The 18,759-nt window shown below is 33.0% G+C and overlaps 2 protein-coding genes across 2 annotated transcripts in view; one reads left to right on the forward strand and one right to left on the reverse strand.

Moving 5' to 3' along the window:
- The window catches only part of LOC131845603 (tektin-3-like), a 10,343-nt gene extending 8,903 nt beyond the window's left edge, over positions 1 to 1,440 (forward strand). The window contains exons 10-11 of the mRNA XM_059194678.1: positions 232 to 386; positions 1,185 to 1,440. Of these exons, the coding sequence (XP_059050661.1) occupies positions 232 to 386; positions 1,185 to 1,395 (366 nt within the window). The 3' untranslated portion in view covers positions 1,396 to 1,440. The remainder of the gene's footprint in view (positions 1 to 231; positions 387 to 1,184) is intronic.
- Positions 1,441 to 2,560: 1,120 nt separating this feature from the next.
- Positions 2,561 to 7,368, reverse strand: LOC131845683 (cytochrome c oxidase assembly protein COX11, mitochondrial). Its single transcript, XM_059194776.1, has 4 exons — positions 7,031 to 7,368; positions 6,304 to 6,459; positions 5,361 to 5,528; positions 2,561 to 2,848 (listed from the first exon to the last, which is right to left on the reverse strand). The coding sequence occupies exons 1-4, from the start codon at positions 7,256 to 7,258 to the stop codon at positions 2,702 to 2,704; spliced, it is 699 nt and encodes a 232-aa protein (XP_059050759.1). The 5' UTR covers positions 7,259 to 7,368; the 3' UTR covers positions 2,561 to 2,701.
- Positions 7,369 to 18,759: the final 11,391 nt, after the last annotated feature.

Genomic DNA, 18,759 nt, shown 5'->3' on the forward strand with positions numbered 1-18,759 from the left:
ATGTCCCCCCCCCCATTGTAACATATAAAATTTAGAAGTAACATAAAAAAATTGATTGTTACTTAAATTATGAAACAGTAAGTAAATTATGAAAACATGTAATGAAAAATTGTTTACATTCCATATAATTTTATTAGAGTCTATTTTCAAATTGAGATTGAGGTATGGGCCCCACTTTGGGAGACTGGTTTAGAGGGAAAAATATAAGTAATGAATAAGGAACAATTCTAGACCCAACAAGAGATCTTCGACGTGGAGAAGACTCTGGAGCTGCTGAACAAGGCGATAGAAGACAAACTGCAGCCAATGAAAGTGGCGCATACGCGGCTGCAGGCCAGGACCAACCGCCCCCATCTGGAGAAGTGCCGCGACGATGCCCACAACAGGTATTTGCTATCAACTGTTCTGTTATACTTTGACTCTGTTAGCTATAATGCTACCCTGGCGGTCACACCTTGCTGGTACATAATATACATAGAAAACACCCAGACTGATACAAACAATCATACTCATGAATATACATATATGTTACTATCGTACGAGGAATCGAACCTGCGAACATCGTAAAGCGGTGTTCTAAACCACCGAGGCCGTCACGCTTGTACGGATTGCCACAAACTTGTACACGGTGTTTGTGCCTAATTTACACTCAGCCCGAGTGGGCAGGGAAGTGAGCAGTGCGAGAGTGTAAACACGAGTGGAAACACTTCCCATGCCATTGGCGCTGCCACTCGCGCTGCCCGGCGCTCCCTTGATTGTCGGTTTTTCGTGCGCGAGTCAAAGGACTGGCAGCGCGAGTGGCAGCGTGTTTTTACATTCAGCCCTAAGCGATAGGGTTGTCGCCCGCCAATATTTCCGCCAGCGCGAGTGGTAGGGGAAGCGGCTGAATGTAAACGTAGCATTAGAAGATTTTTCGAAGGGATACGAAATAATATGAGGGGTTTTTTTTAAGATGATAATGGAATGGTGCCCTCGCCTGCGCTAACGGTTTACACTAGCGGGGCACCAATGGGGTATGATAAGATGAATATGAGGTCAGCTCAGTTAGCCCATCATGATAAATTCATCAGGAATTTATCACGATGGTTTCCAGGGGGAACCGCGTGGACAACCTGACATCGTACACGACTCCACATTACTAGCAATCCGCTGCCCCCCTAATACGAGGCGTGGTACACTGGCAGGCTGGTGAGGGAGGTGTGCGAGCTGCAGGACACGATGGAGCGGCTGCGGGCGCGGGCGGCGGCGGCGGAGGCCACGCACCAGGCGCTGGTGGGCGCGCGCGCCGCGCTCGAGGCCGACCTCCGCGCCAAGGCCGCCGCGCTCTTCATAGACCGCGACCAGTGCATGGGGCTGCGCAGGGGGTACCCCGTCACCGCCGCCATCAAGGCCTAGATTTTGGACTTCTACTCGCCGCTAGCCCGACATATCAACAATAAACCTGATACGATTTCATCAGTCTTTTATTTAAGTAGCTACTCTCTATCAAGCTGACATCCCAACAATATAGCTGATACAATATCATTAGTCTTGCTTTTTAAGTAGCTACTCTCCTCCACGCTTAACATCCCAACAATATACCTGATATAATACCATCAGTCTTTTATTTAAGTAGCTACTCTCCACCACGCTTTACATCCCAACAATATACCTGATACAATATCATCAGTCTTTTATTTAAGTAGTCTCCACCACGCTTTACATCCCAACAATATACCTGATACAATATCATCAGTTTTTTATTTAAGTAGCTACTCTCCACCACGCTTAACATCCCAACAATATACCTGATACAATATCATCAGTCTTTTATTTAAGTAGCTACTCTCCACCACGCTTAACATCCCAACAATATACCTGATACAATATCATCAGTCTTTTATTTAAGTAGCTACTCTCCACCACGCTTAACATCCCAACAATATACCTGATACAATATCATCAGTCTTTTATTTAAGTAGCTACTCTCCACCACGCTTAACATCCCAACAATATACCTGATACAATATCATCAGTCTTTTATTTAAGTAGCTACTCTCCACCACGCTTAACATCCCAACAATATACCTGATACAATATCATCAGTTTTTTATTTAAGTAACTACTCTCCACCACGCTTAACATCCCAACAATAAACCTTATGCAAACTCATCAATCTTTTATTAAAGTAATTACTCTCCAGTGTTCTTCAATTCTTTTAAAATTATGATGGTGTTCTAATGCCTCGTACCAAACACCAATAATTTCAACCATTACAGCACTCGTTATTTTTTTCATTCGACAATTTTTTTATTTATTAACATAACAATTAAATACTTAGAAGTATATTAATTACTGTCTGCTTAAAGCAAGATAGTTTTTTGCGCACATTCAGTTGTCTTTAAATACGATAATACCACAGGTAATATTAAGTAAAAGGTAAAGCAAATGAATAATAAATTATAAAAAATAACATGTTTATTCTAAAATAAGTTAACAGTTGATAAAAATTCAACACAATTACAGAATTACAGGAGTAATAAAAAACTATTTTTAATTCATGTCCACAAACAAGATATATATAAACTGATGTACACAATGTTGTCAAGCTGTCAAGTTACCTTTATTTTGAGACATTAATCGACTATTCTGCATAGTGTTTAGTTCACTGAAATATCATTTTTCTAATAAAAAAAACTACATAAATGCTATAACAATAATTTCACTGTTTAACATAGCTGGGCACAGGTAATTTCATACCCTGCTTAGCCTCAAAGAATGTATACGAGAGCACTATTTCATCCACATATTCCATCTTGGGGTCTTCTGTAAACTCTGGATCTATATAGAAAAATACTGGCATGTCCACCTGAAAGTAACAAAATGATGTTTAAGTTCACGGTTTCAGTGTTTAGCGGTTTAGCACATCGCATTTCTTCCGATGTTCTCGGGTTCGATTCTTTGTATTGTAGAAATATTGGTATTCATAAGTATAATTGTTTTTGTCGGTCTGGGTGTTTTCTATATGTATTAAATATTTATTGACAAAAAAAGTATTTATATCAGTTGTCTAGTAAGGTACAAACTCTGCTTAGCTTTATCTGAATGGCACTGTGTTAATTGTATTATCTTATGAACAATCTCCTCAGTCTTACAATTTTGTTTACATCTATATTTTTTAGTGTTACAAGTGCAATAAAGTATCATCATCATCATCATCATCATCATCATCTCAGCCCGTAATACATCCACAGTTGTACAACAGCCTTTGTTCAGCAATAAAGTATGAATGAATGAATGAAAGAATGAAAAACACTTTATTGTTCCTCTCACAGAAAGAGTAATTACATAAATTAATATGTACATTAAATATGAAAATAATAACAAAATAATTATAATATAGAGGTAACAATCGGCGGCCTTATCGCTAAATAGCGATTTCTTCCAGGCAACCTTAGGATGGAGAGGAGTGATTAGACTGTGTCTGGTCGAGGTATAACAATTCGTTGTTGGATGTACAATTTACATATCATATACACATACATATGACTACATAATAATCATTATGTATAAAATATACATACACACATATATATACATACATATATACATATAAATAAATTAAATAATATCTATACAATAGCGACGTTACTATGCAGATAAGTTTTGTGAATAATATTTTTTAACGCTCGATTTAAAAGTAGGCAGTGATGTCAATTTACGTATGGGAAGTGGCAGATCGTTCCATAGTCGGACAGCAAGTACCGTGAAGGACATGTCGTAAAAAGCAGTATGATGTACTGGTGTCTTTAACTGGAGATTCTCCGATGACCTAAGATTGGCGTTATTAGAGCTATGAAGGAAAACAAACCGCTCCTTCAGATAGTTAGGAGTTGAAGGGTTATAAAGGATATTATGGAGAAGGGAAAGAATGTGAGTATTCCGGCGAAAGCGAATAGGAAGCCACTTGAGTTTAGTGCGAAACTCGGAAACATGATCAAATTTTCGAAGACCGAAAATAAATCTTATAAGAGTATTTTGAAGTCGCTCAAGCTTATTAAGTTGGTCTTCTGTAAGATTAGAGTAACATGTATCGGCGTAATCAAGTATGGGATGAAGAAGAGATTGAGATAGCGTAATTTTGGTAGCAATGGGCAGGAAATTGCGCAACCTCCGTAATGACCCCAACGCTGCAAATATTTTCCTGCTAACTGCTTGAATTTGCGGTCTCCAATTAAAAAAGCTGTCAATATGAATGCCCAGGTTTTTGACAGAAGTACTGAAGGGAATTACTTCGTCATTCACTTTAATTTCAGCGATAGTCGACCAGTCGATCCTGTTAATTCTGGAGCTGCCTACTATAATGACTTGAGTTTTTGTAGCATTAATTGTTAATCCAAAAGCTTTACTCCAGTTTGTAATGTATGTCAAATCACTATTAACTACGGAAATAGCGTCATTGAAGTTTTCTAGTGGAGCCTGATAATAAATTTGTAAGTCGTCTGCATATAGATGGTAGGAAGAAGTTAGTAAGTTAGAAATTGAGTTTATAAAAACTGTGAAAAGTAAGGGAGATAAAACGCCACCTTGTGGAACACCGGCAAACGTATCACACCATGATGAAAATGTATCATCAATGCGGATTTGCTGCCGACGCCCAGACAAATAATTGTGAAACCATTCAACTACAGGTGGAGATATGTTAAGAGAGCGTAGCAATTCCTCGAGGATATCAAAATCTACGGTATTAAAGGCGTTACTAAAGTCAAGGAGTGTAAGGATAGTTAACTGACTTTTTTCCATACCTAGTCTGATATCGTCAGTGATTTTAACGAGAGCAGTTGTTGTACTGTGACCAGGTCGGAAACCAGACTGAAGAGGATTTATTAGGTTGTTTTCGTTAAGGAACGAGGTGAATTGGTTGTGAATCAAACGTTCAAGGACTTTGGAAAGGAAAGGTAGAATACAGATGGGACGGAAATCAGAATGAGATGCGGGATTGGCCTTTTTTGGAAGAGGGATTATTTGCGCTTCTTTCCAGATTTTAGGATAAACACTAGTTATTACGGAGTGATTAAGGATATGGCAAATAATTGATAGGATCTGATCGAGGATAGGAAGAATCATATTGCGACTGATACAGTCAACACCAACAGCGCTAGAGGAAATTGCCATAATGCTTTTCTTAACATCACACTCTGTGAATTGATTAAAAACGAAAGGAGAAAGTATATGAATTATTATTATCATGCCATCACTAAGATTGTTGTATTGCTCTGAGTGTTTGCCGTGTATATTGTGTATTGAAAAACGTTATTACAAGCATTTTCTAATTGACAAAATTATCAGTGCTTAGAAAATAATTAAAGTTAGAAATATACCTGTTCATGTGGGTTTAATTGCTGCTCCTCAAAACAAAAGCACTGTATTTTGTTGAAGTACTGCCCGGCTTCGAATGGTATCACATTGTATGTGCTGATGCCTGTCACTGGCTTGTCTGTAGGGTTGCGAGCGGTATAGAAAGCTAGGGCTGTCTCACCTGGCACCACCTGCAATAAACAGTAAAGACTTTATAATAAGCTTTTATACTTCAAGTAATGAACTTGAAGTATAAAAGCTTATTATAAATATATAAAAGCTTATTATAAATAACATTACTAAATTTTAATATATTTATTAGGTTTGCCAGCAGTTTCATCTGCACGAAATTTATATCCTATGTGTTATTCTGAGGTATAAATTATATTATTATAAAGTTTCATCAAAATCTATTCAGTAATTTTGCATGAAAGAGTAACAAACATCTAACAGAGCATGTAGAATAATTTTTTAAGTGTGTAGAACAATTTTGATTTTGTAATTGATCAAGTATTTATTATTTAATCCAAAACAAATAAAATATTTCTTAACCATTCTTCTCTTGCTAATATATAATGCTTTTATTAGGCTTTGCTCATCTTAGCAAATTCACCCGGAAATTGTTAAATTGTTTCCAGGGAAAACCACATTGAGGTTGAAATGATATAGTTAGCAAAAGACCCACTAGTTCTCATTACTAACAATCCTTTCCCCCTTCTCTATAATATTAGTGTAAATAAGTTTGCATTAGTGCAAAAGGTTGGTGCTGTGGTGGGTTTCTTTTGTGTTGAGATCATATGTGAGATATGTTAACTAATAAATAATATGTATGTTTGCAGAATTGTATTGCTTTTTAATATTTTTTTACAACAAAGTTAATCTGTATATGACAACTAAACTATTATTAAATCATAATCGATGAGGAGGTTGTATACACCTAACAGTTATTATAGAAATGATACTCACAGTAATATCACCTTGCTGCGGCTTAAAATTCCATTGCATAGAGGAAGCTACATCTGCATTGAATTTGATCTTCAGCGGTCTGTTCTTCATGGCAGTCATATTACTGATTGCATCATCTGCCTGGACGTGCCCAGTTGTACCGCCATAGCTGTATGCCTACAATGTAAGAAGTATTTATTTTAAGAACATTTGCAGTGTAGTGATAATAATCACCTACTATTACTCAAAATTATTTCTTAACATAGGTCTTCTGGTCTCTCATGTATATCTTGTTTTTTATCACTATCATTCACTTTGACTAGCTACTTCAGTTGAGAAGAACTGGTAAGTTTATTTTATGAATGGGCAAGGGCTACAACTCTACAAAGGGACTAAATAACTATAAGTGACTATATAAATTTGATCATAGATTAAAAGATAGTAAACTTAACTCCAAAAATACAGAGTATAGTAAAAATATATTGATACAATACACAAATTAAATTTTTTACTTCATTGAAAACTGTTTTATATCCCTATTTGTGTCACACTGCTGATAAAAGGCCTCCCTCTCACGTCTCTAAAGATCTATCCTGAGATTGATTATGTCATGTCATAATAGCAAAGATTATATTGGTACCCAATATGTCACAAGTTTGGACCACCTCTCAAAGGGCAACATGACTAGACTACTCTCATTTTAGCCCCCCGTTATTACATCAGTTATGGGAGTAATGGATATACTAACCTGACAAAATATCCTATACAATGGAACTGCTGCGTAGCTCAGACCTACAGTCATAACCCCGATGGCAACAACGTAGTTGAGAGTAGATCGAGCATTTCTCTTTTGGTCGTGTAATCCACGAATTATAACTACATCTCGTAAACTTTTATTTGGTGCCAATATTGAACCAGTAAGGTTATTTTTTAAAGTGTTAATATGGCCTCTACTTATGCTGATTAAACGATTCATTTCGATTTTATATCTATACTTATTATATTCATAAACTAAGAATAAATGATATCATTTTAATATTAAATTATTAATTCATAATATTTTATGCGATCAAAACATTCGTGAAATTCTAGATTCTCAAGTCATTTTCATTTGCGGTTTTGACAATTAATTGACTTTGACAAAATGACACTTCATTCAGACATTTGCAAAACTAGGATAAAAATGACGAGAATGTGAAAATAATAATAGTGATTAAAATTTTGCTTAATTGTGTGATTGTTTTGTTTTCCCAAGTGTGAATTATTATTAATCGCAAAAATATTTTATTTATATAATTGGAACATTGAATGTCATTAACTTGTGGTGATTATTTACTTAGCAGGATTTGGAGAGAGGAAGTCTCTATGGTAAAAGAATGTGGTTTTGGCGGTAATTTTAAAATAACTTTGGTAATTGTTTGCATTTGGGGTGTAAATTTAATTTCATAAATGCTGCTATTGTATGTACTTTAAACATTTTCCTTCCTAAACGGGCATACATTATTCATTACATTATAAAATATTTTAATTCATAAGTAAATGTCTATTTAGGAAGTGGAGCGGGTATGCTATAGAAAACGATATTTCGCGATTGTGAATATTTATGTTACAGTGGCACTCATTCCATATACGAAGAAAGAATATACATTTACTCTTTTTTCAATCTTAAGATCTACTACACAAGTGGAGTAGGAAATCTCGAATTAAAATTTGTATAGTTGATCACTTAATCAGTGTGGTATTTTTTTCCAAGAGAAAATCATAGATATTGTATCATAATTATGAAATTAAATATTTTAGTAATACTTGGAGGTTTCTAAAAATATTAATAAATTGTAGTTACGACTTATGATTGGTCTCTTCATTTAGGAGCTATGCCACAGACACGTCTAACTTATACCCCTCTTTTAGTCAAGGGGATTAAAATAAAACTAGTATAAATAAATTTACAATTAATTAACATTTTAATATCACAATTTTAATAATAATCTCTTACTGTCATACATCATCGTTTGTATTCTAACGACATAATTTTGTGTTTCGTCTTGATATGTGCATCGGTGTGGGTTTTTTGGTAAGCTTTGTAGGTGCAGTCGAGGAAGGGACACCGAAACATGGGCTCTTTGCCGCACTCGTACGTGATGTGCCGTCTGTATGTACTCTTATGTCTGTACTTCCGTTTGCATTTCTCACATTCGTAAGACATGTCATATCGGGACCAGTAGTTTTTTGTCTTCATTGGCACAACGGGCAACATGTTTTGCATCATTGTTTTAAAGAAATCCACTTCACCTGCAACAATGAGAGACACGTCTGAAAACTGAGGATTGTAATGACCGCATTATCTGCCTGTCATTTACTTTCCACTTAGCTATTGAAATATAATTATTAGTGCTTAATTTGATTCATGTAAGTCTAAATACAATTTAAATATTACAGGCTAGTCATAAACGGTATACCAAGCCTATAAATTATAGTCTTTATTTGTCCAAGAAGCAAGTAAAAAATTATGAAATAATAAAATATATATATAAACTGTGGAGTGTTTAAATATCCACTTTGCTTCTGTGTGTCAGAAAGGTTCATGAGTAATCTACCCGCATTATGGCGTGGTATACTTATTAATAACTACCCTCGTATATATATTTTTTATGGAATGAACAGGATACTTATTTAGAAACAAACCAGATTTAATTGAGAACATTTATTCACATGCATAATCCAATTTAAAAAGAACAAACCAAACACACTGCATATCACTGAAAAATAAAAAAATACACCAAACATAATAATATTTTGTGCCATTCTCACTGTATTGTATCGATCGCTTTTGTATAATATAATTCTATAGTAGTTGGTGAATATTTTGCAGTGTTTTGCTTTAAACTTATCTCTAAAATAAAAAACAATTTTTTTTTAAAATAATTCTGGGTATTCTCGGCCCTAATTTAATTTTTTTTTTTATAAGTCTGGGTAGTGTGCGCTTTAAGAAAAGACCCAGGTGTGGCACGAATAGAGGGCAGGTCGTGCCCATAATATGGTGTAAGCCAGTATCACATTTATATTATAATTTTAGCATGATATATTGGTAACAATTTTTTTTATGTTTTCTTAACACTACTAATGCCGAATATATTAATTTAACAGTGTTGATTCATGCTTTGCATCAAAAATATTTTTTTATAATTACATTACATTTTTAGAGATATGTTTAGAGAATAACACTGTTGAACATGGCAAGAAAAAGCTTACGTACCTATAAACATTTTTAACACTGGTTTATTAGAACAGCATGGGTGTATATAACAATATTAAAATATAATTTACATTGTAACTCTTCAATGCAATATAACCTTTAGACTTATGGAAATATTTTGTGCTATTTGTTTTTTTAATATATAGGTATAACACATATGTGTGTAGTGTTAACAATATAAAATATTAATTATTAATTTTAATCTAAATATAATATCAAAATAGGTACACTAGGCAATATTTATCATTATTATTTAAAAATAAAATTATTTTTGGTAACTTTTTCCAACATGTTACGTGCCAGTGTGCAGTATAGCACAGATTATGTAATAGTAATAATACTATTCTATTAATAAAAAAGTAAATTCAAGATGGCGTCGTGGATACCAAAGACAAATGTTTATTTGTAGTAGGTACAGCAGAAATAAAAATGAATAATTTGATCAATTGCGACGGCATGTACTGTAAGCTATAATTATGTAGAACCTTTTTCTAGGAGTAGATTAAAAATATATTTTGTATTATAAAATTGAGTTAACATAGTGAAGTTATAGATTGGTATAATTAAATTTTAACATGTTTGGAATTAACATTTTTTTATATAATAATGGCTATAACTTGATAAATAATTGAGTATTTAATGTTCATTATTTTTTAGTTTTAGCATAAAATATTATGAATTGATTCATTGGTAAATAAAATGAAGTGTTTATATATTATTAATCTGGCCTGAGTGTGACGTAGGCACATAAAAAATAACATATTTTTTGCCTTAAAGTTAATTATGAAATAACTATTATTTTCGAGCGAGATGTTGCTCCTTTCATATATAATTGTGTAGACGTGTATCTTACATGTATATTACCACAGTACTGGCTATACCATTCATATAAAAAGTAATCTGTGCCTATTTCAAGTAACTAGACTAAGTTCCCGCGAACAAATTATAAAGTATGGAAATAGACGACTTTCAGTCTTGAATAATTTGTATAATACTCATATAGTAACAGTTTATTACAAAATGGGAGACTCAAAAACTCTGAAAATAGGGTAAACATCATTTACCTGGTAAGATAGATTTACCAAGTCAACGATGCCTCTATCTGGGATACCATACTGTGTTATAGATTTTCTACAGACTTCAAAAAGGGGTTTACAATTTGACTGTTATATTTCGTAATTTTCGTCCTTCGATATTTAAAACTTTTTTAATTTGACAATTTAGACAGCCTAGTCTATCAACAACATCGAACTTGTATTTTTGAGTAATCTCTATCTTTACGTATATTGACGGCCTTGGCTCTAGCTTGCTTAGCATACCGCATCACTCGTTTATTAATCTTAATTTCAGGTCGTTCATATATCACCTACTTACAGCACCAAAATGACAAAATAGATCTTTATATATAAAAATTACGTGTCATGTTGTTTGTCCGCGATGGACTCCTAAGCTACTGAACCGATTGTAAATGACTGAATTGATTGACACATTGTGTGCAATTTGATCGAACTTGAAAGATAGGATAGCTTACATCTCAATTTATAGCGCAATATTATTTTATCCAAGACCCTTAGCCACAGCAACGTGTGGCCAGGTCTGCTGGTATATATTATATATGTATTGAGGTAATCAATTCAGTGATAATTCTGTGGCTGCAATAATATACATGCAAGTGCTATATCTTTTTACCATACACTTTTATGGTAAATCCTTACATTTTAGCTATTTTCGTGTGCGAGTTACTTCTTACATCTATGAAACAATTTTATAGAAACTGTGATATTATACTGTTCACATATAACAAATACTGAGATACTTTCTGACTGTACCTCTCACTTTATATATTAGTATAACAGCCTAGCAAGTACTTATAAATAAATAAGGCACAATATGGGCATTCATTAAATTATTTCTTACGTTACAGCATTTTACTAGTTTCTTCTTCAAGATATTATGTATTTTCCTTTGTTTGAAGTCACACAAAAACTTTAAAATAACATGGGTATACTCAAGTCTAAATAAAGACTTATCTTCTGGTAATAATAATTAAAATAGTACATAAGGCAGATAATTTATATTGGTAATGAACATAATAAAAAAATATATATAGAGATTTTAATATCACAGTGGTGGTAATGGTAATCAACGCATATCTTTATCTCCATCCATCGTCGGAAACCATCGTGATACATTACTGGTAAATTTGTCACGATGGGCTAACTGACCTGACCTCATGTTCATGTTATAATCCTCCACTGGTGCCCCGCCAGCGTAAACAGTTAGCGCAGGCAGGTGCACCATTCCATTATCATCCATAAAAAAGACCCTTCTTAAAAACCCCCATGTTATTGAGACAATAACAACAGATACAGAAAACCTCGTAGATATAATCATAACAAATAAAACCTACATATGGTTCTGTATAAATGAGTTGAGTTTGAAAATATTAGACACATTAAATTGTAAATTTTTTATAGCATGAGGGACAAACGAACTTGCGGCTCACCTGATGGTAAGATTACCATTATTATTAGACATAAAAGTCGGTAATGTCTAGTATTATACATATATATAAACAAAGCTGCCAGAATTGTGTAGAACTTGAGTTCACCCATGCCTTATAAATTGATATGTAGGTACAACACTGGTTATTTCAAATACAATGCATTGGATATAAAAACTATTATTACGACAATAGTGGATAGATAGTAAAATTTCACCTTAACTAGGTCGTTGGTGGGTCTCTCAGTTTACTTGTCTTAATAAAAATAACTATCCTACACTTAGATAAAACTTTACATAATAACACTCAACACATAAAAAGGTGTTTACATTTCTTTGGAGTCAGGTAACCACTTCACACTGATCGCTATGATTAGAGAACAATAATAATTTACTTAACATTAATATATAATAAAGGACTAAACTCAAATATGGCTAAGAATCGACTGGAAGATTCTTTGGTTTCTATATTGCATGAATTATAATTTGAACTTTAAGGTAACTTACGTAACAGTAACAAATGCAAAAATAATATACAATTCAACAGAAATACTGTGCCCCTAATACAATATTGGTATACACAATCTCTGGTATATAATAAAACTCTTTGGTAACAAGGAACACGCACTAAACAAACATTAATAACAAGAAAATATAACAATGTATCGTAGGTACATTATGAATCAATGCCCAGTCAGACCAACGCGTTCAACTCGCTCCCGCAGTGGCGAATAGTGGACAGACTAATCAAATCGCGATTAATTAGGCTGGTAATATACAGTGAATTGTCAAAGTACCAAATGCGCCTAACTTTCGAAAAGAAGGTGCGGCGTAGCAAATATATATGTCCAGTGGAGCCCATTAGAACGATAGTTACATCAGCCAAGCAAACAAATAACCGCCTGTATATTAGCAGCCTTATATCACTACACGTATGACGTTCTAAGTAAGTTAAAAATATCTACAATGAAAGAGAGCAAAAAAAACTGTATAAACTAAATGTACATTTTAGACATTATTCAAATAAAGAATTTTATAATTTGACTTTTTTATTGGTTTAGCTATCTGGTCTCTGATTGGTTAAAAAACTTGATATTAAGTTTCAAAGTTGTACACATTACAATTGGGGGTACTAGTTCCTCAAGACGCATTTAGAATATCGCTATCATTTGCCACCTTGTTCAAACATATTTTCCGCCACTGGGACCGCAGGTCGATCGCTATGGTTTCACTGGGACTTGATAATTAATAAAAACACTTGTCTTACATTTAACATGTCGCTAATTACTTATTATGCAATTTTATATATTTACGTTCAGGATGAGATTTTTATATACTATATTATTATTATATAGTATTTTAGTTAATAGCTGCCACATAAAAAATAAATTATTTATAGTTGCAGATTTAGCGGCTTAAACTCTTACGGCCTTATTACAAAAAGATAAATCTGGTTTAGCACTAGTAATAAACCATTCACCAATGTATTCCTTATTACAAAATGAAGTTTATCTCTAAATCGTGATTCGTCTATGGTCTAAAGTTAGACCTGCGATGCCCCTAGTTTAACAGTGGTCTAAATGCAAAAATACAAACTCCATTTTAAAAATTCTATTGTTAGTTGTAGTTTTTGGAAAAATATTTTAACTAAATTAAAAATATATTAACTAAAGATATTTAAAGCAAATGTTCGACAATAAAAATATATAAAAGACGTTATTTGTTATTTTTTCACTCATTTGACTTTGAAATAGTCACCATTCGAACGATCCAATAAAAATATCTCGCCGTTCCTTTTCTCCGTATAGGACTCCTACTTGTAATTTAAAACTGATTTTCAGCCTAATAGTTCATTAATAAATATTATATATTAATGGAATAGTTATAATGAAGACATAGATAAATAGAAATAAATTTATTTTTAGTTTATACATTTTTCTTTGAACTAATATTATTTTTGATCTTTTCAGTTTTCTGGTAAAATGGAACGTAATTGTACGGTGACAGACATGAGTGACTGATTTCTGTATGGAATACATAATGAACGATTTAACTGTAGTACTAAGTAGTCCTCTGTTAGATCTGGATTCGTAATAATGTTAGGTTTATTCCAAGTATTAACTTTAGGAATGGTTTAAACCACGACCATTTAGACCACGTTTCGTCCGAGTTTTAACAGATTTTTTGTAATAAGACCGTTATAGTATATTATTGATACTTGTATTTAATTAATTATTTGAACTTTTACAGTTAATATAATAAACGATCTTTCAATATTTAAAATCTGATTTACTATATCAACTGTGAAAGTTTATATAAATTGTTGCGTAGAAAATACTATCTATAATTAGTTACATCAACTTGTTTACCTATTTCGTCCATTTCAGTTCACTGTGCCAATTTATAGGATTGTAACACAATGCTGAAGTATTACAAGATCTCATCTTAGATATTTGTTTTCGCGTTTGAAAAATATATAAATTATTTGATATAGTTTAACAACTATCAAAATTATAACAGTTTAATAAAACGCACGGCTGTGTATATATACTATTTGCAGTATAAAAATTAAGCTTACACTACTAACAAAGAAAACTGTTTGAAAAATTAATAATACTATTTTTTACAACATTAAATAGTGTAGTTTGTAACTGATCCTTCGAGCCGGATATCATTCGTCTAGTTTTAGTTACCTATAAAATGTTAACGAAGATATACTGTAAATACTTCATCTCTTACGGCACGGTAGTTTAAACAATAATAAAAAATATATATTCACACTTCCCTGAAGTTAGGAACGAGTTACTCTTCTTTGGCAAATAATTTAGGCACGATTGAAGTCTCAATTTCTATTGAGAATATGAGAATTACAGCTTTGCACGGTAGCTGTAGTATAAACTTCATAATCTCACCAACATTTGTTTTGTAGTCTTGCTTAAGTATAATGTCCACTACCTCTGTATTGAAATAGTTATGGCTGTAACAGAAATAAGTAGCAATTATAAATTTGTTGATTTAATTATCTGAGGTGACAATAAAATAGTTATTGGTGCTATTTGTTACGTGTACAATCAGTGCCATTCGCCAATAACCATTTTGGTGCATAACTTTATATAGTACCTATAGCATGCTGTTTCCATATAATATACATATAATTAAAGCAAAGTCAAATACTTCTACATATAGATTTCCTTGTTTGAATTATTAGGGCTTGTGCATACGAGGGACATTATTGGACAAAATGTACGTTTTATATTACATTGCATAAAGTAGACAAAACTACAAAACATATCGTAATGAATATAAAGTTCTTGGATTGCGCAAGCCCTTATAACTGTTATAAAACATTTGATACATTCAGTAAATGAGAGAGCATGAGAGAGCGAGAGAGATAACGAGAGGGAGAAAGAGAGAGAGAGAGAGAGAGAGAGAGAGAGAGAGAGAGAGAGAGAGAGAGAGAGAGAAAACAAGAAAGAGTGATATTAATATTTTATAACATAAAAATGACACTAATAGTAAAACTGTAAAATGTTTTACAATCAACTACCACGATGTTTGTAACATGTCAAAATATAGAGATTATAAATATATGTATTACGGTAAATATTCCGTTTTAGAATGTACCTATACTGATACTAATATTAGTTGAAAATGTATCAAATGTTTAGTAAATATAAGCTACGTAGGTATATAATTTATAAATAAATATATATACTGCAATCACCCAAGAATATACAACCTAAATTTAGAGTTAGTATTTCCCCCTGAGAGTAATTGTTACAGTACACAGAGATTAGTATGTTGTTAGTTCGTAACATGTACTGACATTGTATTACATTTGCGGCGGGTCAATCCGTCACGAAATCCACCTTCTCCGGCAGGTCTTTATGTAGATGTCGCTCGTGTAGCAACAGATTGTGTTTCTGGTAGGCACGGTACACGCAGTAGGGACATTTAAAGCTGGGCTGTTTCCTGCACTCGTACTTTATGTGTCTTTGGAGGGATCCTTTGTGCTTGTATTTATTCCCACAATCGACACATTCGTACAGCGTCCACTCGGCCTTAACGCTGCTCAAACCCGGAGTACCATAACCCAATATATAAGGAGTGTAAAATTGTGCAACTGAAATTAAAACGCAAATAAAAATAAATACGTGCAAAACACTAAGCTATCACCATATTGTGTAAAGCCAAGCCACCTTAGAAAAATAAATGTGCTACCATGTAAGCGGAGGATAATGCACCATGTCTCCCATTAAATTGCTTCGAACATTCTACTTGTATTAATCTAGGGTCTATTTTATGTCTAATGTCCAGGTAACATGCAACCATGTGATGCAGAACCATCCAGATGTATGTTAAACATTGATGTACAATATAATCATATATAAATTCACAGTGAAAGGTCCACCTTGTAAATACATATAATTTCAGTTAGTTGTTTAGCATGCACATATTATAAGGCACATCTGACGAAATAGAGCGTCAATTTTTAACACATCCGCGGTGTCCGTTCTGACCTCTACTTCATCTAGTATGTCCCATCCGTAAACTAAATATTGTATATTAATAGTCATTTACATTTTATTACAGGTAGAAAGAAAATATTGAAACTATTACATATCAAGAATAGCAACTTTATTTAAAATACAAAAAGGTTATAAAAATACAATCAAATGCATTTAATCACTGTAACTTGTTATTGGCAGATTACAAAGTATCTACAATATCTACTACAATAATTCTAGGTAGTAATTCCTAATATAAAAATAACTAGGTTTGTTCGTAACATCACTTGGGTCATTATAAATTGCTCTAAGGGATATACTGTTGCGGTCACAGAAATAACTGACTTTCGACACCCATACATTTCTACAATTTGAAATTGAGTATCATATTTCATTTTTATAATGGCAATATCACAGCTAACAAGTAGTATTCAACATAGATTGTCTGTGTACATATATACACACACAAACAACGTGGCTTGGTCCTCCAAACTGTTGCTAATTTGCAACAATTCATTCAGAAAAATAGTCTGTCATAATCACAACCTAGAAATTTTGCAATAACAATGTGTGATGTAACCAAACATTTAATTAACGGAAACATTTTAAACCCTAATGACTAACTTTTCGAAGGCACTTAGTTTTATATTGACAAGACTTGTTATGATTGTACTTTGTGAACTTTACATATTGATTGTATGATGGTAACTCGAGCGGATCATAAATCTAATGTGGTACAATGCGAACGACGTGGCGCCACTGTCGCCCGGCGCGCTGCCACGAACACAATGGTCAGAATAGCAGCAGAGTCGTGCCAGCGTGTAGAGCCACAGCGGTACCACCTCACAATACAATACCAGACCTAATCGTATGATACTTTCTAAATGGTAATGTGTATAACATACTTAAATACTATTTGGAAGATTTTAACATTTCAAAATTATAAAATTGTGCAATGTTCGTTTCACAATTCAGTGGCAGTGTCGTGATTTTCATTCAATATACGACTGTAATCACGTAAGGCACTATATATAATTTATTTGAGTCTTAACTAATCACTACTTGGATGAACCCAATAATTAGAAACAATGTATTCATAGACATCTTCGCGAGGAACTAGCGAGCAGATTACTTCTACTTAATCACGGATCAAATTGTAAGCTTAAAGTATTGATAAAATAAATGCATAAGACGTAAAGAGATCTAAAAATAATTGAAATAAAAAATTAACTTAAATGAGTATTACATTTATATAATGGAACATGCATTATGGCAAAGAAGAGCTTGCTACCTAAGCGAAAATAGCTTCGTTTTCATTAAAACTACAACATATATCATTAGTTATATGTCCACTAGACATAACCCAAAGAGTATAAGTTAAAATTATAAACATAATGTGCCAAAACATTTTGATGATTTCGCATCTGTGGACACTGAACTAACCTATGCTATATATAAAAGATTTTCACTGACGTGTGAATACACTTCAGTTGTCATTCGAAACAACTGCAAAATTTAGGAAACAGTAACTGCAATTGGTAACAACATTAACCAAACAACTTGTACTTCAAAATTCTATCAAGTCACACCTAAGTCTTCTATTAAACCAGGAATGATAGTTTACACAATAAATGCTGTACATAAAAATATATAAAAATGAGTAAAGCGTAACTATACAAATCACTTTCGACTTAACATAGTGGATAAATGCAACAGTTGCGCACACTGTTACAACATCAACTGTAACCAGTGTCAATACTACGAGTAATTCGTCAATATTAAATTCATGATAAATAATTCTATATCCTGTCTTCTCGGTGCAATAAAAAATATTAAGAGGGAACACCGTGTATATATAATAGTGACGCCATTGTTCTATAAATGTGTGAGAAAGAAGCAAAATATCAGGTCACAACATCTTCTTAATATCTATCAAGCAACACTGAATATTTAAAAATTATTTCATTAATATAGGAGTTCCTAATAATGAATAAAATTTAATTCAATTATTTTAATCAATTTTCAATTATTCTTGCATTCAAATGTCTTTTGAATTTACATATGTTGACAAAGTCACTTGTCAAAATTAAGGTTCATTCTTCAGAGCAAATATATTGGTGAGAATAAATGGTTTTGAGCAATATTTTTAAGTTTTTATTTCGTTCTAGCCGGAGTTCCCTCTGTACTTTTTTGCTGCAGAGCATCTATCAT

The sequence above is a fragment of the Achroia grisella genome, unplaced genomic scaffold (genome assembly GCF_030625045.1).
Source record: "Achroia grisella isolate CSIRO2021 unplaced genomic scaffold, CSIRO_AGI_Agris_v1 utg478, whole genome shotgun sequence".
In the NCBI taxonomy this organism is placed as follows: domain Eukaryota; kingdom Metazoa; phylum Arthropoda; class Insecta; order Lepidoptera; family Pyralidae; genus Achroia; species Achroia grisella.